Source organism: Sphaeramia orbicularis, chromosome 8 (genome assembly GCF_902148855.1).
Source record: "Sphaeramia orbicularis chromosome 8, fSphaOr1.1, whole genome shotgun sequence".
Lineage (NCBI taxonomy): Eukaryota > Metazoa > Chordata > Actinopteri > Kurtiformes > Apogonidae > Sphaeramia > Sphaeramia orbicularis.
Window position 1 is genome coordinate 3,153,300 of NC_043964.1, and position 25,201 is coordinate 3,178,500.

A 25,201-nucleotide genomic window follows, 5' to 3' on the forward strand; every position below is an offset into this window, starting at 1 on the left:
GGTGGGATGAATTTGTTTAGTTACCTCCGCCCAGGATCGGTGGAGGTTATGTTTTCATCAGGGTTTGTCAGTTAGTTTGTCTGTCTGTTAGCAAGATAACTCAAAAAGTTATGGACGGATTTAGATGAAATTTTCAGGACATGTTGATACTGGCACAAGGAACAAAGGATTCAATTTTGGTGGTGATCGGGGGGGCTTTTCTAGTTTAGTTTATTTCAAATATGCAACAAAACAAAATAATCATACTTAGTCCTTATAAATGAAACTGAATATAAAAAAACAAAACAAACAATAAACAAAAACCTGTACATGAAAACAAAGTATGACTTCATTTGCATATTTGAAAATCATGTCTCTGACTCCCGCTGCATCAGCACCGGTTCACCCCAAGGCTGTGTCCTTTCTCCTCTGCTCTTCTCCCTGTACACGAACAGCTGCACCTCCAGTCATCAGTCCGTCAAGCTCCTCAAACTTGCTGATGACACCACCGTCGTCAAACTCATCTCTGGTGGTGATGAGTCCGCCTACAGGCGGGAGATTGACCGTCTGGTGACCTGGTGCAGCCACAACAGCAGAACAGACAATGGTGGTGGACTTTAGGAAGAACGCAGCCCAGCCTGTCCCCGTCACCCTGTGACACTCCCAGGTTGACATTGTGGAGTCCTTCCGCTTCCTGGGGACTGTCATCACTCGCGACCTCAAGTGGGAGCTGAACATCAGCTCCATCACAAAAAAACCACAGCAGAGGATGTACTTTCTGCGGCAGCTGGGGAAATATAACCTGTTAAAGACTATGATGGTGCACTCTACACCTCCATCACTGAGTCCATCCTCAGCTCCTCCATCACCATCTGGGACGCTGCAGCCACTGTCCAGGATAAGGACAGGCTGCAGCGCATCATTGGCTCAGCAGAGAAGATGATTGGCTGCAGTCTCCGGTCCCTCCTGGACCTGGACACCTCCAGGACCCTGAGGCCGGCAGGGAGAACTGTAGCTGACCCCTCCTACCCCGGACAGACTTTTTCAACCTCTCCCTTCTGGCAGGAGGCTGCGGTCCATCAGGACCAAAACCTCACGCCACAAAACCAGTTTCTTTCCCTCTGCAGCCGGTCTCATCAACAAGGCCCCCTCCCCCCACTGACCACCTCCCCCCTCCCCCCACACTTGTCATGAACATTATTGCACAGCTGCTTATTTTGCACTGTTATGCACTGCTGTCACTTAAAGGAAACCCCAGTTTTCAGCACATATGTTAGTGTATTTATGTATATAATACCTTTTTCTCTTTTTCACTTCTGAAGGCAAACACTTCTGTTTTTCTATATTCGTCTTCTTCTTATTATTATTTTTGATATCTGCCTCATTTAACTGTTTGCACCAACAGAACGAAGACAAATTATTTGTAATGTAAAAATTACATGGCAATAAAGCTGATTCTGATTCTGAAAAGGAGTGGAAGGAAGTATAATTTATTTAATCCCACCCCTTCTCCACACAACAGTGTATTGTTAGGCTCCTATCAGCATAATATATGAAAAATCAAGTCCCTTGGATCAGTTAACCTCACTTATCATCTTCACATGCACATACACACCTATAGTGACATGCCAGAAAAGTAAGAAATAAATGAATACATACATACATTCTTGAAGGCAACAAAATGAATACACAATAAAGTAAACAATAAGACAAAGTGAAAACATAAACAAATCAAACCAAATCAAATTTGTAAAGTGTGAAAGTTACACTGAAGATATGAACAGTTCGGGTGTGAAAATCATTTTAGTTCAGCGGACACATAAATATTAGCCTAGTTTGATCTCAAGAAGGTCAGATCAGTAAAATACTATCATAATAACCTAGAAGTAAGGACAACTCCAAATATTTCTCTTTGTTTTGTGTAAAAAAGTTAAACAAAATGAAAATAGTTACATTTACAAATGGTCCTTTCACAAAAAATGTGAATAGCTTGAAGAAATTTGAACCTGAAATGTCTAAAGAGAAGTGTAATTTTATCAATATTCTGCCTGTTACTAAATGTTTTGTGTATTTGTAGATCCACTGTGATCTGTAAGTTTTAATGCACATGTGTAAATGATAAACTGAGGCTAATATTGTTAAAATTGCACTTATTTTTCTTAAGAGATTTCAGGTTGTTCATGATATTCACATTTTTTTAAAGGTTAGTTTGTAGATGTAAATATTTTCATAATGTAATTTTACTTTTTTCACTCTAAAACATAGAGAAATGTTTGGAGTTCACGTTTCTTTTTGGTTATTATGTTATTATTTTACTGGTCCGTCCCATTTGAGATCGTATTGAGCTGAATGTGGCCTCTGAATTAAAATGAGGTTGACACTCCTGTTGTAAAAGTAAAAAAATTCTGCATTCAAAACCTCACTCAACTAAAACTCTACATTGTAAGGAAAATGTACCGTAATCGAAGTATGAAAATGGTAAAATGTGTTTTTGAAATATTTATGATAATTTTGGATTCATATTGCTGTTGCATTTCCATTTCACTATCTCATATGTTTAAGGTTAAGCTCATTTTTTTACTACTACTTTGTGTCATGTTGGTAGTTTCATCTATAACACAGGTGTCAAACATACGGCCCGGGGGCCAAATCTGGCCCGCCAAAGGGTCCAATCTGGCCCATGGAATGAATTTGTGAAATGCAAAAATTACACTGAAGATATTAACAATCAATGGTGTAAAAATCATTTCATTTCAGGTTCCATATATACACATATAAACCAATTAGATCTCAACTGGGTCAATGACAACTGCAGATTTTATCTTTGTTTTACTGTAAAAAAAAAAAAAAAAAAATTACATGAAAATGTCTACATTAACAAACTATCCTTTTACAAAAAATGTGAATAACCTCAAGAAATATGAACTACGTGAAATGTCTTGACGAAAGTAGATGCAATTTTATCAATTTTATACCTGTTACTAAATGTTGTGTATTTGTAATTGTAACGTAAGTTGTAATGCACATGTGTAAATGATAAACTGATAAACTGAGGCAGAATATGGTTAAAACTGCACTTGTTTTTCTTAAGACATTTCAAGTTGTTCATGTTATTTAGATTTTTAAGGAAACGATGTAGATATAAACATTATCATAATGTAATTTTTCTCTTTTCACTGGTATTATTTCACTGGTATTATTTCACTGGTCTGGCCCACTGAAGATCATACTGGGGTGAATGTGGCCCCTGAACTAAGATGAGTTTGACAGCCCTGCTCTATAACAATACTTCATGTTCCATAAGATCAGCATGTGTCTGTAGCATCGCTGTTCTGTGGGAACCACTTAAACTTGTCGTGAGCTCAGAGAAACAGGCCTGTTTGCAGCTGTGTGAAAATGCATTTTCCATCAAATCCAAGAGAGTTTTTACAGCTTATGTAGCTTAAGACATAAAATATTTTCAAGCCATAAAGAAACACCATACGCTTCATTTTAGGGGTCGGCAGTTGTCAGTGGAACGAAAGGGACTGAAACGTGTAATGTGAAAAGAAACTAAAGCTGTCAGATAAATGTAGTGGAGAGTATGTACGGGGCATGTGACACACTAAGAATATCATTAAAAAAATAATATTTTAGTCAGTTATTACAGACAGTAATAACTGATTACACTGGTCAACAACAAATGTATTGTTTAAGTTTTTTGAGCTGATTTAGGATCATTTTGGTGCTGAATCCAAAAATCACATTAATTTTGCTCAATCAGGTCAACTTTCTGAACTATGCTACATATTGGCTTTTGAACATTTTTGCTTACATTTATGGGCATTTTCACATCATATGATACAAAATTCTTTTATATTTCTTGCAATAAACAAGTTCTGAAGATTTGACTTTTGCCAATTTATGATTAATGTTTTTTTTAATATTACAGGTGAATGAAATGGCTTCGACTAGAAGATCTTGCAAAAATAAGCCTGACGTATTCTGCTACATCTGCGGTGAATACACCATTGTACCTAACAGGAATCCTGTTAGAAAATGATTTTTTTTCTCTTAAAACTTATTTTGGTTGAGAACTATATAAAAAATCAACTGATAAAGTCACAAAAATGTCATCAATTTTGTGAGAAGATCAAATTTTTCCAAATCAAATTAGCAAAAAAACCTGACCTGATTGAGAAAAACAGATGTCATTTTCAGATTTAGCGCTGCAAAATGGTCCTAATTCAGTTGAAAAAACCTAGACAACTTGCAAAAAACATTTTTTTGTAACCCAGTGTTATTATTAGTATCATTAATAATAATAAACTTTTTCATAATATTCAGATGTTCTGTATAAAGCAGCACAAAAACAGAAGTGCTCATCAAGTATAAGTACCATATTTGTACTCAGGCACAGATATTGATCATAAGTACTTAACCCTTGATGCATGAATTATGAGAACCTTCATCAAGATTTTTGGTCTAGAGTGTTTTTATTCCTCCTTAGGCATGAAAAAAACAATGTAATGGAGTTTTTTTTTTTTTTTTTTTTTCATGTCGTTCTAAAAATATCCACTCAGCTACACCATGCATTTAATTTTTGAAGTAAAGACGCATGTATTTAAAACCCAGTAGGGTCAAAACACAGTAATGTCCCATCAGAGAGCAAACTTTATTTGATTGCCATTCCAACATTTATTTCAATATGAAGTAGCTCCTTGTTTTGAATAATCCCTTATGGTCCAACTAAAGCAAAAATGAATTTAAAAGTAAAAATGTTGATCATTTAGCAATACTAATCTGTTAAACTGTCTGTAAAATGTCCCATCAGAGAGATTTCGAATACTGTGCTCTGACCCAATAGCAGAAAGTGATATAAAAAGAATGAAATTAAAACATTGTTAACTGCTGCTAATGTGATGTTTACTCACATTTTAACATATTCTAATACTAGTTATTACTCACTTCATGGAGACAATATGCAAAAAAACCCTTTTTGTTAAAAAAAAAAAAAACAAAAAAAAAAACCACAAATTAAATACCATCTAACAATTAACAATTGATTTACACTCAAACATGTTAGTGCAGATCAGGTTTATCAACAACAGCAAAGTTATACTAATTGTATGAATCACAGTGTATGGGATGATGCATGAGCGTCCATTGTGTTGGCTGATATGAAACTAAAACAACAAAATTCATGAATATACGAGAGAACAGCTGGAGAAGAACGGTCCACTGTAGTGACCAGTATGCATGAAAGGGTTAAAACGCAATATCAGAAAGTGATATACTGTGTGAAAAATATGAAATAAAAACATTTTTAATGCAGCTAATCTGATGTTTTCTTACATTTTAGCATACTCTGATACTAGTTATTACTAACTTCATGAAGATATTAAAAAAAATCTTTTTGTTAGTGCAGATCAGGTTTAGCAAGAGCAGCAAAGTTACAGTAATTGTATGAATGTCAGTGTATAAGATGATGCACAAGCATCCACTGTGTCGGCTGATATGCACCTAAAACAACAAAACCCACGAATATATAAGAGAACAAGTGTAGAATAGCTGTCCATTGTAGTGACTGCCATGCATGGAAGGGTTAAAGTCATTTCTTCGGCTTTTATGATCAAACTTAACTCACCAAATTAAATATTGAATTCTTATACTGTTGTACAACACAAGAGCTATTATCGGTTTATCTAACACAGTTGTTCCAACCTTTTTTAGCTTGTGACCCCATTTTAATGTCACAAATTTCTGGCAACCCCAGACATTCAAAACAGAGAAATTTTTTTGTTGCTAAAATTTATTTTTGATCATGTAATAGTTTACTACACTATGTTGTAAATAAATGCTAATTTTAGACGACATTTAGGCTATATAAAGTATATTATTGTGGACAGAGGCAGTAAATCCAGGTGTAGATTTCTGCACAAAGGGAGACTTTTATTTTCCTTGGTCAGGATATGTACAGTCAGTCCAGCTTGGATTTACAAGGCTGACAATCAATACTGAACAAACAAGAACTGAAATTATAAATTATGAAAGAGCTGCAGCATCTGAAACTGACCACAATGAACATTTGACAGATAAACAGAACCACAGTGCTTCAGTTTCAGCTTCACAGTTTGTCATGTCTGTTATGATTTGTGATTGTCTCTCAACTCACCATATATTTTTATTAGTAAGCTGTTTTTTGTTTTTTTGTTTTTTCAAATCAATTACAAGAAATTTCAGGTGACCCCATTTGAATTCTAGACGACCCCAAGGTTGAAAAACACTGATCTAACACATTTACTAGTCTTAATGTTTTAGGTGGTTCATAAGATTTATTTTTGTTTTATGCAAAACAAAGTGTTAATAGTAGTTAAATTAATGTTCACATTGACGTGTTTCCTGTAATGTACTGAACGGCTAAAAACAAACTGTCACTGCATTACAGGGATTTGTACAAGGTTTATAAAGGACTCTAAAAACATCAGGAAGTAATAAATACTTTATTTTGTTAGTAGTATTAAAATGCAGTCATCTGCAGGCCAGGGCACAATATCTCTTCTATACTGTACAAGTGACACATATTTAGCTTCCTTAAACAGCATTATGTACAGCAGTTCCAATCATTTCAAGACCGTTATTGTTCAGTAAAAGTTCACAGAAAAACAGCACAAAGTCGACGGCAGTACGATCATCGTCCACCTCCATTGGCTGCTCCACCGCCAGCTCCGCCTCCTGATTGGTCCTGAGCACCGGACATCATCAGGAAGAGAACGAGAGGCACGATGTACATCCACTGTGGGGGAGGAAAGGAAGACACAGATGCAGGAAATCCCAGGATATATCTTTTACTAGAATAACAATCTGAGTTTGATCACAGGCAAATGTCAGTTCCAGATTGGTCATCCCAGATTAGGTTGGATACACTTTCTGAACCGAAGAAAAGGAAGAGTGACAGGGGATAGGGGCAAAAATATAAAGACTAAATCCCAAGCTCAAACACATTAATATACTAATCATGTTAATAAATAAGGTGATTTATTTAATGGGATTTTGTTGGTTTAGCATAGAGACTTCTCAGACATCGTACAAAATACTTCAAATCATGAGAATTTGAGTTTGTAATAATCAGAAATGTATTTGGCATTGAATTTCAAAAGAAAATATCAAAGAGTGCTAAAGTGAGAAAAGTGTGAAACAAGAGGATGTGTTTTTGTTAGTGACACTGCTTAGAGGTTAAATACATAAACTGACAGTTGAGGAAGGGGGACAGAACAAGCCACAAGTAAGGAAACAGTACTTCAGTGGGAATCAGCTCTGCTCTCTGTCTCCCCCTGCTGGGGGCTGTGCCGAATTGGTAGCCATGAGGAAGATAGCACCTCCCAGAATCAAATACCACTGGAACACAGCACAGCACCAAGTCAACACAGTGTCACTGGATGCAGCACAGCACAGTCAACACAGGTCAGTGAACACAGCAAGATACAGCACAGTGCAAAAAAAAAAAAAGACCACGAAAACAGCTCAGAAAAGCCAAGACATAAGTTGCAAGGCCATGTCCTCTGTGGGAGTGTTTCTGAACATGTGGCTTGAATGGACAGACAGGTTTAGTCCAGCTGACGTCTCAAAATGACATGAAACAAAAATCTCACCGAATGTTACGTAAAGTTTCAAATGAGCCTGGGCTTATGTGGGAATCTAGGATTACCGATCCATCAGTACAAGCCAAAAACATCACGTACGGGCAGCCATGGTAATACCAAGGCGGGTCTCTAGACCGCCACGTGTTTTGAAGTCATTCCTGTAGTATCATGTGTTAAGTTGAGTAAACAGAAAACTTACAAACATATATGGAACGGTTTTGGGAGATGCGTACTTTTCCATTACACACACTTGTTTTCTTTAAGTGTAAAATGTTCCCTCTGATGAATTTTAATAAATACTGCACTTCTCATTTTCATTTATTTACCCTTACATCCATCATAGCCCAACTGGTGAAACCCTAAAGACTATATTTAAGGTTATGAGAATGTTGTATGACTGGCACTGGAGGAATAGTCCATAGAGGTCTGACTGGACTGGCCTGGACTGCCCAAGTGCAATGCATCGTCATTCTGCTCCTAAACTCTCATATATTCATTAATTATATTCACAAGTTGTCCATAACATAGATATATAGAATATTCTGAACATTTCTTTTTGTTTTGTCTGTTCTCTCTTAAGTGTCTTCCTTTTGTTCCTGTTAAAGGCCTGGTTTTGGGGAGTTTTTCCTAACACTGGCCCAAAGTTGAAGGACACAGTGTGTTGTACTCATACAGGTTTAAAGCCCTGAGGGACCAGTCTGCAGTTTGTGATATTGGGCTGTTTAAATAAAACTGAATAGAACAGCAGTGCATATTATTTATTTACAAAACTCCTCTGGCAAACATCCAGGATATCTTATAAGCCTTTAGATATAGACCGCCCCAAGTGGAGGAGTTCAAGTATCTCGGGGTCTTGTTCACGAGTGAGGGAAGGATGGAGTGTCAGATTGACAGACGGATCGGTGCAGCGTCTGCAGTGATGCAGTCGCTGTATCGGTCGGTTGTGGTGAAGAAGGAGCTGAGCCAAGAGGCGAAGCTCTCGATTTACCGGTCAGTCTACATTCCTACCCTCACCTATGGTCATGAGCTTTGGATCAGGACCGAAAGGACCAGATCCAGGATACAAGCGGTCCAAATAAGCTTCCTCCGTAGGGTGGCTGGGCGCACCCTTAGGGATAGGGGGAGGAGCTCAGTCACCAGGGAGGAGCTCAGAGTAGGCCACTGCTCCTCCACATCAAGAGGAGCCAGCTGAGGTGATCAGACATCTGTTTCAGATCCTCCTGGACTCTTCCCTGGGAGGTGTTCCGGGCATGTCCCACTGGGAGGAGGCCTCGGGGAAGACCTAGAACATGTTAGAGAGACTATGTCTCTGGGCTGGCCTGGGAACGCCTCGGGGTCCCCCCGGAAGAGCTGGAGGAGGAGTCTGGGGAGAGGGAAGTCTGGGCATCCCTGCTTAGACTGTTGCCCCCATGACCCGGCCCCAGATAAGAGGAAGACAATGGATGGATGGATGTAGATCGTGTGTGCACTACATTTGGTCCCAAGATGTTTGAATCTTTGAAATTCAACATAAAAACACTGCTGACTGGGAAAGAGGCTCCTGTACAATGACAGACTGGTCCCACTGGTTTGGTTTAAGGCCCTTGTGGCTGCTTTGGAACAGTGCAAGTGTAGACGTTTTCTTTGATTAGTTATTGACTTGTGTGGTTTGTTGAGTATAATACATACTGTATATCTTTTATATCTAAGTGTTGCTTTTTATGCATTTGGTTTTCCATAAGGCTGCTGGTGACATACTCTCATTGGGCCACTCTTGCATAAATAGAAGATGAAATAATGACTAAAACAGCACAGACTGATGTCAGTACTTACGTATTTAGCAAAAAAGGATTTCTGTTCTTGTGGATTCTTCCCTTTCTTCTCTGACTCCTGTTCCATTCGTTCAAGAAACAGAGCAGTTTCAGGCCTGAAAGAAAGTTGGTAATTATTATACAAATACACCACAAAACACTCAAGACAGCAAGATACAGATGCATTTATTCCACCAGTGGGGAAATCTTGTAAAGCTGCAAACACTTAAATAAGCAGAACTCAAAAGACATCTGAGGAAAAAAAACACTCAAATACAATAACAGGATTTTAATATAGATCAGACACTAAATGATCTAAGATTTGGGGATAGCAAGGTGCCTTATTAGCAGTGCAGCTGTACACAGGTAAAATGAGAGAAAAGCTGGAAAAAAAAATGAGAAAAGTGAGAGCGAGCCTGTCTTTATTACTGCTGAGTAGTATTCAAAAAACAAAATGAAAGCATTTATTACTGACCCAGGAGCATTAACAGGAGCCATGACACTGAGTGTGGTGTTGAAAACCTCAAGGTCAACTTCATCCTCCACCTCTGTGCCGCGACAGGCTCCAGGTATCGTCACTATGGAGACACCAATGAGGTACCCAGTGACGTCGGTGTGGAGGGTGATTACGTCGCTCAGATGGGACTCAACCATGGCACACTAAGAATCAGAGCATAAAAAGAGGCTAAGATCAAGCTTTAGACTGGGACTACACAAATCTCTCTCTACTCAATGTAAAAAAAAAAAATCCAAAATACCACAAGACCACAGAGACGAGGTGTACATTATTCCAATTATGAAATTAGATCAGCCTAAATCCTCCAAAATCTGGTCCTTTCAACTGCAGCCTTTGCTAATTACATAATTTCTCAGGCTGATATTACGATTTGATTTACTGTTCAAGTCTATCACAGACTTAACACTGATTTGTGCAAGCGATATGATGCAATTTAATTTACTGGATAATACAATCTTGGAAAAGCCCTTAATCTCTAACACTGATCACACACTCTTAGACATGATTCAGCTAAAGAAAGCTTGATAAGAATTATAATCATTGTCCAGCTGATTGCATGTGTTATGTGTGACAGGGTTGTCTAAATCTGATTTATCTATTCATGAGAAAACACACCCAGTTCTCTAAAACGTTTGAAGATTATGTCAAATACTTACAGCTCTGACAAAAGCTGTCAGGTAGCCTTCCATCTGTCGCTCTGTCTGTCTGTCTGCCTGCAGAAAAACGCGAGGCACTCGGATTTTGTAAAGACCATCAACTGCTGCAACTTCCTGTGGATACAGTTCAAGCAAACATGTCAGAGACCCTTCTATTCTGAGCACATTCAAAGTAATCTTAGTGATGACAACTGACTGAAGTACTTTTTGGTGATATGCTACTATTATCTGCCATTTTATAGCCTTACAGAGTCCTTTTGTTTTTAAATGGTGGTGCTTCCATCCCCCACCTATTTGATTTCCATCGACTCCATTTTAGAATCCTGCCAAGTATTTAACAGTCCACATCATTTCACCTTCAGTTTAGTTCTGTCTTCCTCTGACAGTAGATTCTGACTCAGCGAGACACTCTGCTCCCTTCCTGCTTTTAACACCAGCGCTCCACGAACCCTAAAGTTTGCTACATCATCTGAAACAAAGAGAACAAACAGCAAGAAACAGACACAGTGAATAAATAAACTGAGAGAAGAACAAACAAGTTATGGGATTAACCCGTGCTATATTAGATTCTCTTGATAATGTACTTTTCAAAAGGATCAGGTGTCAACCACAACTGATCAGTGCAACCAAATATTTACAATGAGAAACGCATATTCTATATTTCAATTGTTGTTTAAAGAGCCAAATTTGTCTTACTAAAATACCATAATGAACAATATGACTGTATGGAAGAAGAAAATAAGGAGCTTCTACTGCATACAACGTCAACAAAAGAAAAAAACATTTCCTTTCTAAAGGGTCATCTATCTATCTCTTCATCACATGAAGGACAAAAGGACAACAGACAGCAATAAAAGTTGCTGCCCAAAAGTTGTGGAACCAGTTGCCCTTAGTTGTTAGACAGGCTCAGTCTGTACCTGTCTTTAAATCACATCTAAAAATGCACTTTTTCTCATTGGCTTTTAATTAATGAGTGACATGTCTGTTTTTTGGGGGTTTTTTTTGGTTTTTTTTAGCTGTTTTTAACAGATTTTAATTTGTCTTGTTTTTATGATGGTTGTATTTTGTTGTTCCTAGCCCGCTTAACACCCTGTGTTATCACCAGTTTTATTTACTTATTTAGTCCCTTGTTTTATGTTTGGTGTACGGCACTTTAGCCAGCTGTAAAGTTCTTAAAGTGCTTTATAAATAAAGTTGGTATGGTATGGTATGGTAAAAGGATAGTCATTAGATGTATAGCAAAGTGACCTAAATACCTACAAAGATTTAATTAAAGGAAAAGACAATCCAAATAGATGCATCAGGATTTAATGAAATACTGTACTTGAAGAGTTATTGTCAGTTATATCTTTACATTAGGCTTCAAAAGTAGGAGCATGAAGCACAATGCCACTAATGAAAAAAAACAAACAAAAAAAAACCCCCTACAAACTAGTTTCATAGGCAAGGCAAGGTGAATTTATTTGTATAGCACAATTCATACACAGGGTAATTCACAGTACTTTACAAAAATGGAAAGGAGACAGGTTAAAAACACACAATTACAATTAAAACATAATAAAACAGAAATTATAGTCAATTAAAATAAAGTAAAAGAGAAGAGTGCAGATAGAACACTTTCAGTTGTTTCATATCAGTGAAATGCAATTGCATTTTATAGTTCTGCTTCTGAAAACGCATATTTTATTTTAAACATATCGGTGGGTTGGTGTATGTTATGTTTCTTCATGAACATATGTCATTTGGTTTAACTGTTAGCTTTCCACAATCTGCAAGGATATAAAATATAACATAAAAAAGTAACGTCTACTCACCAACTTCAAATGAATGTTCAAGAGGCACAGAGAAGCCACTGAATTCAGTGTCCAAGGCATCACCAGTCTGAGAATTAAAATAAATATAAGAATCCAGTGTTAGTTGTTAGCAGGTCTGACCAGGCTAATGCTAACACGCTTAGCTAAAAGGCACTGATTCCGCTAAGCTAGCATCAACCTGTGGATAAATCCGTATACTTTCATACGCACCCTTCTGCCGTTATTACAGTGGACAAATTTCGTGTATACAATGAACAAAGCACTCGAAAAAAGGACGAAATGAAACGGTGGTAGACGGGCCATTTTGACTGAATTAAGCACCGGAAGACACTGACACCTGGACTACAACATTATTTGCATTTCCGGTATATTTTCTTCTTCGTTTAAATGGTAAATTACACCAGGTTGAGCACTACCGCCACCTATTGATCATTTATTCTCCTTACATCAGTTTACTTTTAACCCTTTCATGCATACTGGTCACTACAGTGGACAGCTATTCTACAGCTGTTCTCTTGTATATTCATGGATTTTGTTGTTTTGTTTTGTTGTTTTGTTTTTTTGCTTATGTCTTTATTAAAGTTTTAACACATTACACGTTTTCTGACATGAATTGGTAACATTGTGTAAATCTCTCCTGAGCGTAATAGTTATATGTTTCTTTGCTTCAAAAATTAAATGCATGGTGTCCAGCTGAGTGGACATTTTTGCAACTTCATGAAAAACAGGTTCATAACATTTATTATTACTATTATTATTATTATTATTATTATTATTATTATTATTATTATTATTATTATTATTAATAATAATAATAATAATAATAATAATAAATTATTTATTTATTTTTAATTTTTTTTGTTTTGTTTTTTTAACTTTTTAAAATTTTATTTATTTTTCATAGGAAAATTTTCAATCGCATTTTTTTTTTTCATGCCTAAAGAGGAATAAAAACACTCAGGGAAAAAATCTTGATTAAGGTTCTCAAAATTCGTGCATGAAAGGGTTAGAAAGGCAATTTCAGATTTTTGTGTTGAGGACGATCATTGTAGGAGTCTTTGTCGGTTTAGTTTTTTGTTTAAAGTTAATTTACCTTGTTTGTTTACTAACTTAGTATTTCTTTTTGCTGATTATTTATTTTTTGTTTAATATTTAGAATATATTTTTTGATTTTTATGGTTATTGTTTTCATTCTTTGGTATTTTGCACCTTTTTTTGTTTAGTGTTTTCTTATTGGTTTAGACCGTGGGCACCTGGGTATAAATAGGGAGCACAAAGTTAGACCAGCATGCACCTGGGTGGGCCTATGGTTTTCTACCATACCATCAGACAGACAGACAGGATGAGCAGGACAGACAGCACAAAAGGCCTTAGTTGTTGTTTGCCTGCAAAATCCTAAAAATAAACCAGTTGAACTAAATCTATTTTTTTTTTTGTTTTTTAAATTTTATTTAACTTTTATTTAACCAGGAAAAGGATCCCATTGAGATTAAGAACCTCTTTTTCAAGGGAGTCCTGGCCAAGAGACAGCATGAAACACAACACATAGTTACAACATACAATTACCTCATACAGTTACAACCAACAATAATTTACAGAACAATTCAACCTGTGAAAAACACGTGCAAGTCATTGAGTTCTTCTCCAGCACTTTGAGTTTGGATTTAAAAGCATTCAGGGAGATCAGTTCAGACAGTTTCCAGTCTTTTAGCAGCGTATTCCATGTGGACGGAGCAGAGTACACAAATGTCCTTTTTCCCAGCTCTGTACAGACAAAGGGCACAAAGACGAACAAATGCTTGTTCGATCGCAGACAATAAGAATCAACACTTCTTCTCGTAATTAACTACAGGTATCTACCTACCTATCTATCTATGATATGGACATTGTATTTTTGACTGCGTAAACCACAAACCCATGGTGCATCTAGTGGTCATTTGAGTTATATTAACCCTTTCATGCATTAATTATGAGAACCTTAGTTAAGCTTTTTTTCTTGAGTGTTTTTATTCCTTCATAGGCATGAAAAAAAACAATGTGATGAAGGTTTTTTTTTTTTTTTCATGGAGTTACAAAAATGTCTATGCTTTTAATTTTTGAAGTAAAGAAACGTGTTTAAAACCCAATATCAGAAAGTGATATGAAAACAATGAAATAAAATCAAATCTGATGTTTTCTCACATTTTAACATATTCTAATGCTAGTTATTACTCTTTTCAAGGAGATAATATGCAAAAAAAAAAAAAAAACACTTTTTTTTTTTTCTAACAGATAACAATTGATTTCCACTCAAACATGTTAGTGCAGATCAGGTTTATCTAAAACAGCACAGTTACAGTAATGGTCTGAATGTCAGTGTATTATTATGGGATGATGCATAAGTGTCCACTGTGTTGGCTGATATGGAACTAAAACAACAAACCCCATGAATATACAAGAGAACAGCTGTAGAAGAACTGTCCACTGGGGTGACCACTGTGCATGAAAGGGTTAAAGTCTTAAATTCAGTCACCTTTAAGTTGATTTAATTTTGATGACAAATAGCCGCTACAATCACGTATAACAAATGATTTTCCTGTTCTGGGTTCATAATAACTGTCTCTATTTTGAGAATATCGGCTATACAATAGCATCAACTGCTAAAATAAATAAATGAATAAATAAATAAATAAATAAATAAATATGTCGAGGCCCAAAACGGAATCTGGCCCGATTCAGAATCGGGCCGGCCCAGAATGGAATTCTATTCTAGGCCGGCCTAGAATGGAATCCTGCTGCTATAATGTTATTTTTATACCATGTTTAATGCAAATGATCTAAATTATTACAAAAATCAATACATGGAATTTACAAATATGTGAAAAAAAAGAAACAAACAACATTTTAATTGTAAACTATAATACACTTTATTTACAAATAGAACCTAGTGGTACTCCCCACCAATATATGGTACAGTGAAATCGACTGAAATTGACAATAGTTACTCAAGGTATGTAAGACTGAAAATGTAAAATTATGACAAATTATGGAATTATGGATCATTTGCATTAAACATGGTATAAAAATAACATTATAGCAGCAGGATTCCATTCTAGGCCGGCCTAGAATAGAATTCCATTCTGGGCCGGCCCGATTCTGAATCGGGCCAGATTCCGTTTTGGGCCTCGACATGTACATATATACATGGTCCTGTCTCTGGTTGCAGATGCCACCTTTTCCAATTTGATCCTGTCACTGGATGCATATGACAATTACAAATTATAAAACCACTAACCAAGCTACCAGTGTAATTCTTCACCACAAAAAACAAAAACAGACACAAGAACCTGCCAGCGGTCACACAGAAGCATCTACTATAACAGGCTCACATTAATAAACATTCTAGTACTTGACAAAGGAATCAGATTGAGTTTCAGGGTATTTGTTAAAAACTTAGCTGCTCATTCATCACAGAACTTTATTTAACACCATCGTGTAACCTTATCCATGTGATTGACAGCTTTAAATGCAGGTGACAACAGCAGCAGGAACATATGTCTACAACACACACACACATCCCACAAAGAGAGAGTGAGCGAGAGAGAGAGAGAGAGAGAGAGAGTTAATTTGTGTGCGCTGAGCTATTTAAGGTATGTGTTGACCTACTTGTATGTGCATGTTGTTTATGCATAACTCTCACAATATGTATCAACTTACTTTACATCTCAGACGTGTCTATCTTTAAAAATGTCTACGTTGTCATCTCCTGAGCCAGCTCTGCTGCTGTGGAACAATAGTCTTTGAAGTCATTTTTTGTCTGTCGATGAAACAAAAGTAATGAACTTGGACTGCATATGTTGAGTTGTTTTGTAATGCGCAATAGTTTGGGCAATTTGTTGTTCTTGGCGAATTAAAGTAGTCTACTGTCGGTTTATTTACTGACAAAGGTGGATAATTTGCAGACAGAAAAGTTGAGCTGTTGAGTGCCAAACTAAGTAATGTGCTTGAATCTGTTATTGTTCACCTCTGAACATCGAATCGTGAAATAAATGTAATGCATAATATTAAATGTGTTGGCCAGAATAAGATATATTAAAGATATGTGTCTACTTTGACTCTTCTAGACATTATAATAAAGAAGTACTGTTACTTGGACTGGTCTTAAATTGTGAATATTAACCCTTTCATGCATACTGGTCACTCCAGTGGACAGTTATTCTACGGCTGTTCTATTGTTTATTCATGGGTTTTGTTGTTTTAGTTCCATATCAGGACTCTTATGTATCATCCAAGACACTGCAATTCATACAGTTACTGGAACTTTGCTGCTCTTGATAAACCTGATCTGCAGTAACATGTTTTAGTGTAAATCAGTTGCTAATTGTTATTAGACTGTAATTAACAAACACTTTTTTGTTTGTTTGTTTGTTTGTGTGCATATCCTCCTGAGACCCAGCTGTGCATTTTGTCCTCTGTAGGGGACAAAAGTTTGACAGTTTTACTTTAAAAAGGCTGTTCATTACAAAGGACATTCCATAAAAAAAAAAAAAAAAAAAAAAAAAATCAATCACTAAATAAAAATAGTTTTAAAAATGTATCTGAAAAAACTGTTGCATTATGCAGTTTCCAATCAAGACAATTTTTTTAACGTAAAAAAGCTAAAACTGTCAATTTCCTGGGACTCAGGAGGATTTTATCTCCATGAAATCAGTAATAACTAATATTAGAGTACGATAAAATGTGAGAAAACAGTAGCAATTTAGCAATTAGTGCCATTAAAAATGCTTTTATTTCATAGTTTTCACACAGTTCATCACTTTCTGATGATGATTTTTAAATAAATGTTTCTTTGCTTCAAAACTTAAATGCATGGTGTCCAGCTGAGTGGACATTTTTGTAACTCCATGAAAAATACATTCACAAAAATAAATAAATAAATAAATAAATAAAATCAATTGCATTGTTTTTTTCATGCCTAAAGAGGAACAAAAACACTCAGGAAAAAAATATTGACTAAGGTTCTCATAATTCGTGCATGAAAGGGTTAATCACCATGTTTTTTTCTGGATGCACTGACATGATCATGGCCAGCAGAGGCCGCTATCACATCACATTTTCCTGTCACCCTTCACTTCTCCTGGGCACTAAAAGTTCCAGCTTATCAACTTTGCAATAAATATTTATGCCCTATCATCAAGAGGGTTGGTTGTATTTTTAAATTTTTTAATCAGCCGTCACTGCTCTGACCAGGCCAAGAAAGCAAAGCAAGAAGTAAAGAGGAGGACGTGTTCAGGTCATTTACTTAAAAAAGTACTGAAACTGGACTGAAAACACTCTCACAAGTACGAGCTCTGTGTTACAAATGTCACTCCAGTAAAACTGTGTAAATATAATGAGTAAAATTCACTTTAAAGGGTAAAAGTGCTGCACTAGCATTTATGTCGCATTTTACTCCAGTTAAATTTAAGCTCATTTAACCCTTTCATGCATACTGGTCACTCCAGTGGACAGCTATTCTACAGCTGTTCTCTTGTATTTTCATGGTTTTTGTTGTTTTAGTTTCGTATCATCCAACACAACACCATCACATACACTGCAATTCATACCATTACTGTAACTTTACTGTTCTTTATAAACCTGATCTGCAGAAATATGTTTTAGTGTAAATCAATAGCTAATTGTTATTCGACTGTAATTTAAAAGTTTTCGTAATCAAGAAGTTTTTTTTTTTGCATATTATCTCTATGACGTGAGTAATAACTAGTAGTAGAGTATGTTAAAATGTTAGAAAACATCAGATTAGCAGCATGAAAAATGGTTTTATTTCATCGTTTTCACTTTCTGATGATGGGTTTTAAATACACGTGTTTTTTTGCCTCAAAAATTAAACACATGGTGTCAGGCTGAGTGGACATTTTTGTAACTCCATGAACAATAGGTTCATAAAAAAAAAAAGAAGTAATAATTGCATTGTTTTTTTCATGCCTAAAGAGGAATAAAAACACTCAGGAAAAACAATCTCAACTGAGGTTCTCAAAATTCATGCGTGAAAGGGTTAAAATACTTTAAACTGTTGGTGGTGTAATCCTATGTGTCTGACATCATCGTATGTTTGTGATATCACTGTCCTGCGAGAACTATGTATCTCAAGAGAATTTTTTTCTCTTTTTTGCGAATCCCAAATGCTCAAAGTCGATTTTGTTTTAAGAAAGAGTAAAATTTTCTCGACGTGTAAAGGAACACTTCACCCTTCAGTTCAATTCAAACACATTTAGGAATAAACACATCAGGGGAAATATCTTTGTACTGGAGGAGAAGAGGATGGATGAACAAATTGTAAGAAATTGCAGTGGAGTAAAAGTACAACATTCTTTTTTTTTATTTTATTTATTTTTTTTTTTATTCTGCATTTGGCAGACACTTTTTTCCAAAGCAACTTACAGGGGAAAACTAATTAAATCACTCAGTCAATCAAATTTTATTTATATAGCGCCAGATCGCAACAAAAAAGTTCTCTCATGACACTTTATATATAGAGTTGGTCAAAAGCCAGACTCTAAGCCAATTTACAGAAACCCAACAGAATCCATCCAAACATTCATACCTCTGATACGTAGTGAAGATGAACAAGTACCTCAATTTTGTACTGAAGTACAGTACTTGAGTAAGTGAGTAGTCAGTTACATTTTGTGACTGTCTTGGCCTGGATTTCAGGGGTAAATCTGTACTCTTCTCAAGACCTAGATTTGTGCCTGAGGTCCAAACTGAGTCTACCTCCGACTAGGATGGATGTGTTTGTCCTGTGACCCAAGTGATTACTTTATTGTCCAAAAGTTTTTTTTTTATCTTTCTCTGAGAGTAGTGGTCAGAAAAAAAATACCCTGTAGTGGCTGGAATAAGGATTTTTATTTATTTTATTTTACCTTTATTTAACCAGGAAGTCCCATTGAGATCAGGAATCTCTTTTGCAAAAGGAGACCAGGCCAAGGTATCAGCTGTACAGAGTCCAAACAACAGAAAACACACACATGATCCACAATGAACAATAAAAGACAATAACAACTATTCAACCATAATGGCATCAAGAAAAACAGTGTCATTCCTCCTTCACTGCATTCTCCATGATACTTTTAAAATCATTAACAGAAATGAATGTATGTAGTTTGTAAATGGAAACTACAAGAGCTAATAGAAAGAAGATAACTGAGGCATTTTGGGAGTTTACCCAGCAGAGCTTTATAGAGGAACATAAACCAGTGTTTGTGTCTACGGAGGGTTAATGACATCCAGCCCACTAAGTCAGAGAGAATGCAGTGGTGAGTGACAGATTTTACATTAGAAATAAAACGTAAAGAAGCATGATATACTGAATGGAGGTTCCTTAACCCTTTCATGTATTAATTGTGAAAACCTTAGTCAAGATTTTTTTCTTCAGTGTTTTTATTCCTCCTTAGGCATGAAAAAACAATGCGATCAAGTTTTTTTTTTCTGTGGAGTTACAAAAATATCCATGCATTTCATTTTTGAAGTAAAGAAACATGTGTTTAAAACCCACTATCAGAGAGGGATATGAAAACAATGAAATAAAAACATGTTTAATGCTGCTAATCTGACGTCGTCTCACATTTTAACATATTCTAATGCTAGTGATTACTCACTTCATCGAGATAATGTGCAAAAAAAAACCTTCTTGTCTGACAAATAACAATTGATTTACACTCAAACATGTTAGTGCAGATCAGGTTTATCAAGAACAGTAAAGTTACAGTAATGGTGTGAATGTCAGTGTATGAGATGATGCATAAGTGTCCGCTGTGCTGGCTGATATGGAACTAAAACAACTAAACGCATTAAAAATAAATTCAGCTCTATTTTTATGAATTAACGAGATTAACAGCTGCTTAATTATAGCAAATATTCCTCAAGTCTGGCCATGATTCCGTTTGTTTATTTTTTCCCTAGTTACGACTGCTTCCGGGTCAGACAACTGAACTATATTGAAAATAGCAAAATCGGATGAAACGGTCGTTATCCGTTTTTTTTTTTCATTTTTCATTTGACACAAAATCGGGAAATGTAAAAACAAACCGTTTTCCGTTTTTCATTCTGGTTTTGAAAATGAAAAACAAAACGAGTCATATTTTTGTTTTTTGATTTTTGGTGATTTTTGGTTTTAAATTGAAAAACGAATGAACAAATGATACACGGATTGTGAAGCATTGCATTTGCGTACTTGAATGCATTTGAGTGCACACGGAGGAGCATCTGTGATATCTCTGAAATTCATTGGCGGTAGTTTTCCTGAGTTCTGCTGCACCACAAAGCTGCAGACAGACGATTAGACAAAGATGCATTTATTTCCATTTCCACTATGAAGACAAATACAAGTAGATTAAGATATTTCAAGTGACTTGGAGACACTGCGACTCTGAGCTTCCAACTTGGTTTGTTCACTGCGTTCACTTGGATCAACAGGATACTGAGTGAACAGACACCACTGTGCGGCATCTCAAAGCCAGAATTTATGGATGGTTGTTCTATTCTCTAGGCCTACATGCACTGGATTTCAGCTGCCTTTACTAATCCAGTTTGGTTTGGAGTTGCCAAAACCAAGTTTAACTTTAAGGGTCAATTAAGGGTCTGTGGCATCGGGGGCCTGGGCGTGGCCAAAAGCACAAAACAAACCAGACAGAAAGAGAAGCCGCAGCAGCAGCAGCAGCAGCAGCAGCAGCAGCAGGTTTCTGCCAAATGTGATTGATGTGATTTATTTCTTAGTGCTTATTCCTGACTGAGGAGTTCTGCTGACATGCAATAAAACCTCTGTGAATACAAGTCAGAGACATCCATCATTTTACTCTTAAATTTTTCAGCATCAAAGCACCAAAAAAAAAAGGAGTTTTGATTCCAGTGTAAATCCTTAAAAGTTTTGGAAGTCAAGGCTTAGTGTAGTTTAGGACATTGAGAATGTTTTCACCTCCAGAATGACAATTTGGCTCATGTTCGAAGATCACTGACAAAAATATCAAACATATTTAATGACACGAGTGTCCTAGACGAGGTGAAAAACATTAAAAAGGAAATATCATATGCACACACACCATCTTGCAACAAAAGGGCAAACGCCCAGACGATGCACATTAAAACTTGTCACTTGTCCTATGTTGTCTGCAGCATCAGTCAAAAAATAATGTTTTAAAATAACTATACCCAAAGTCTTGACATTATTAATCATAAAATATCAGTAGCATTTAAAGTAAGCATCAGGTTTTCTATGATTTGACACCACTGGATGCGTATATTTAATATTCTGTGATCGTCTGATGCCTCTGACACATCCCTCTTGTCATATTACTGCTTGTGTGAAAACAGTCTGTCTCTATCTGGGTTCAGTCTGAAGGTGGGGGTGCTCTGTATGGAGCATATGGTGACTGAGGCATGTGATTCCCTCGGGCGCTGCCTTTGAAACTATGCAGGCCCATACACTATCTGTTCCCCCTTACTGGGACAGCCCATTACTCTTTGTCACTGCCCTAAACAACGGTGTCACCTTACTATTCTTAGTCAAATATGAAAGCATGTATATTTATGTGAAACAGCAACAGGACTTTCACTTTGAAGAAAGACACTGTCATGTCCCATCTGCCTATATATTGTTAAAAATGGAGCATTATGAAAAATGACAAAGAAAGTCAACCAAAAATTTTTTAAAACACAAGTTCAGTTTGAGGAAACATGCCAACCAATTTTCAGGTACAATTATTGAAATATTACGCCTTAAAAACATCTCCCAATTAAAAAAATAAATAAATAAATTACAAATAAACATACACACACACACTTGTAAATAGCCCTTTGTTTGTTTGTTTGTTTGTTTTGCTTAATTTTTTATGTCTTATGAATTGTCTTTTGTTTGTTTTTTTGTTTGTTTCTTTGTCTTTGTTACCTCTGTCACAATATTTTGTCAAGTACTAAATAAAATTTAAAAAATCAATCAATAAATAAATAAATGATACCCTGCAAAATACTGAAAGCATTCATGGAAAATGGGAATTGGAATTAAATACTAAAATTACAGATAATGTATGGGAAGAGCTGTGTACAAATTGTCATTAGGGAGTTACGAGTCAGTTATGGAAAGAATTTGAATGGAAATCAAAATAAGGTATTTTATTAATACACCTCTCATGATTTCAACATATGTGAATGTGGAATTCTGTTGGAGAAATTGTGTAAACATTGGAGATTATTTACATATTTTTTGGGACTGCCCAGTAATCCAAGGATTCTGGAAGAGAGTCAAGGAAGAAACGAACAAAATCTTACAAGTGAAATCCCCATTAGACCCACTGATATTTCTACTGAGAGCTATACCTACGGAGACGTATAGTTCAGATCAAAAACATATGTTACGGATACTTTTATTGATCTGAAAAGGGTTGGCGCTATGGAGCGAATGACCGCAACTTTAGAAATAAAAATGGACACTTTTGAACAAAGATGGAACTGTATTACTCTGTATTTGGGTGACTGGTGAAGGAATGGGGGCTATGATAAGATTGTTATGTCTCTCTATGACTGATATTGTGTTAATTGTATGTTCTTTATATGTATGTGTTTTTGTACATAACTGAAATAGAAATATTCATTCATTCATTCATATTGTATTGCTGTAATTTTTCTTGGTACAAACAAATATTTATTTTTCATGTGAAAAAATGTAATTTTAAACAGCAAAGGGTTCGGAATAATTTAAAGAAAATGTGTATTTCCGTTGTGGCTGTCAGAATGTGGAATTCTTTGGCAGTGGAAGAGAAGAGCTGTACAAACATTTTTCAGTTTAAGAGGTTGTATAAGGAAAGAATAGAGAAGCTTTATAAAAGCATGAAATGAAATAATTCAGCTTATGGATGTTGGATTTGTTTTATTTGCATTGACTATCATGTAAACTGTTTACTGTAATAATTGTAATGGTAACGTATCTGATGTAAGCAGATGTTTCAAGAACGGGGCAGGTATTATAAGTTTTCTTCATCCTGCTCCTTTCCAATCATTTAGATTGGAATGAATGAATGAAATGAAATGAAATGATTTCTCTTCATGGTATTTCTATTGTATTCAGTTTATTTTTGCTTTAATTCATATTGTTATATGTCAGAGAATGTTCTGTTTTGTGGAAAGATGAAAATATCGAAATGAAAAGTTAAAAAAAGAAAAAGAAAGAAAAAAATATGATGCCTTGGTTGATATATTTGTATTTTTCGAAGTTTACATGCCAAATATATCGAAGTAGAATTCTTACAGGTTGTTATGGACAGGTATTTTATAAATGAGTCAACTTAATGTTTAAGTTTATACTTGTTTAAGTTTATACTTCTTCCTACTCCTTTTCGACCATGCAAAATTCAGACTTGTATGTGCTTGAAGATAGATTCTGTCCATTTAAATGTTATTTTGTTTATGTCTTAATTTGCTCTGTTTTGTCTTATTTTCTTTGCATGTTCGAAATAAAAAAAAAAAAAAAAAAGATTTTTCAAAATAGCATAGTGACTCAGATCACTATATGATAACAGATATGAACCCTATTATGTTATAGAATCTTCAACAAAACAAGACTGACAGCCACCTGAGTTTAATTCAGTTAAATTAATACAGTGCATGTAGTTTTTGCTCATCTTTAAGTTCTTAGCAGCTGTCTGTAGATAATGACTGGAAAGGCAATGTTAAGGCAATGTTAATGTGTATTTTCCTCTGCATTTTCAAATATGCTGACAGAAATTAAATTAACATTTAACAACAACAAGCAACAGCGGTAAGTTGTAAGTGTAAGTTCCACAATGTGCTACATTACACATAGATTCATTTTTGTGTATTATGCCATGTAGAAATATAGAAAATGTATAAATTAGTGCAACTAGGTTTTGTTGTTAAACAGTTGTTAAGTCATTTGTTTCCACTCAGAATCATTTCAATGTAACACAAAACAATGAAGCAGCTGTTAACAGAAGTGACATTCATATAAAACTGGTCATGACCACAAAACAGCAAAGGTAAAACAAAAAACCTCATCACAGCTTCAAAACACAAACTTTAATTTTGCTCATATTTGTCTCGTTCAATGAGTTTTAGTGGTAGAGGAATAATACTTGGACTGTTGGATCTTAGTGTTAGCTTAGCGCTGCAAGTTTGTCACACTAGTCTGTCTTTATTATTATTATTATTATTATTATTATTATTATTATTATTATTATTATTATTATTATTATTATTTAAATTATTAAATTATTATTATTAAATTGTTCTGTGACATATGCTGGTCTATTAGCTTGTGTTAGATATTTGCTCATTCAAGTACTTATTTGAATTGTGTTCTATTGTCTGACAAATGGTTCTGTTGAGCTTTTGCTGACGTTCTACTGATTATGTGGATGTATAGCTGGTGGTTGTTTTTTTTTTTTTCAACTTTATTGAAAACATATGTGTATACAAAACATTGAGAAAGTTTTAATAATAACTTAAAATATAAATATCTAGGAAAAAAATAAAATAAAAACTACATCAGAGTAAATTTAGTCAATTTTAAGGAATTCTTTATTAATTGTCAGTGTTTGTGCTTTTCTTGTTAAAGATAAATTCCGCTGATTTAATGTATTTTTCAAATTCAGTCCTAAAGACTTTAGAATTTGGGTGTGTTTTGGCATATTTACTTTTGTGTATGGGAAATTTCCCAAATAAAATGATCAAATTAACAATGAATTCAAAATTACGTATGATCATGTTCAAAATATCTAAGTACATTTTCAGATGTTATTGTATAGCTGGTGTAAACTGCTACCAGTGCTGCATA

General features: G+C 35.4%; 1 protein-coding gene across 2 annotated transcripts; it reads right to left on the reverse strand.

The window, feature by feature from the left end:
* Positions 1 to 6,442: 6,442 nt before the first annotated feature.
* emc10 (ER membrane protein complex subunit 10) lies at positions 6,443 to 12,738 on the reverse strand. 2 transcript variants are annotated; one of them, XM_030142058.1, is made up of 8 exons: positions 12,589 to 12,738; positions 12,379 to 12,445; positions 10,921 to 11,033; positions 10,565 to 10,678; positions 9,867 to 10,051; positions 9,414 to 9,507; positions 7,259 to 7,356; positions 6,443 to 6,754 (listed from the first exon to the last, which is right to left on the reverse strand). In XM_030142058.1, the coding sequence occupies exons 1-7, from the start codon at positions 12,679 to 12,681 to the stop codon at positions 7,270 to 7,272; spliced, it is 753 nt and encodes a 250-aa protein (XP_029997918.1). In that variant the 5' UTR covers positions 12,682 to 12,738; the 3' UTR covers positions 6,443 to 6,754; positions 7,259 to 7,269. The 2 variants fall into 2 exon arrangements, with proteins under 2 accessions (XP_029997918.1, XP_029997917.1); XM_030142057.1 differs by lacking the exon at positions 7,259 to 7,356.
* Positions 12,739 to 25,201: the final 12,463 nt, after the last annotated feature.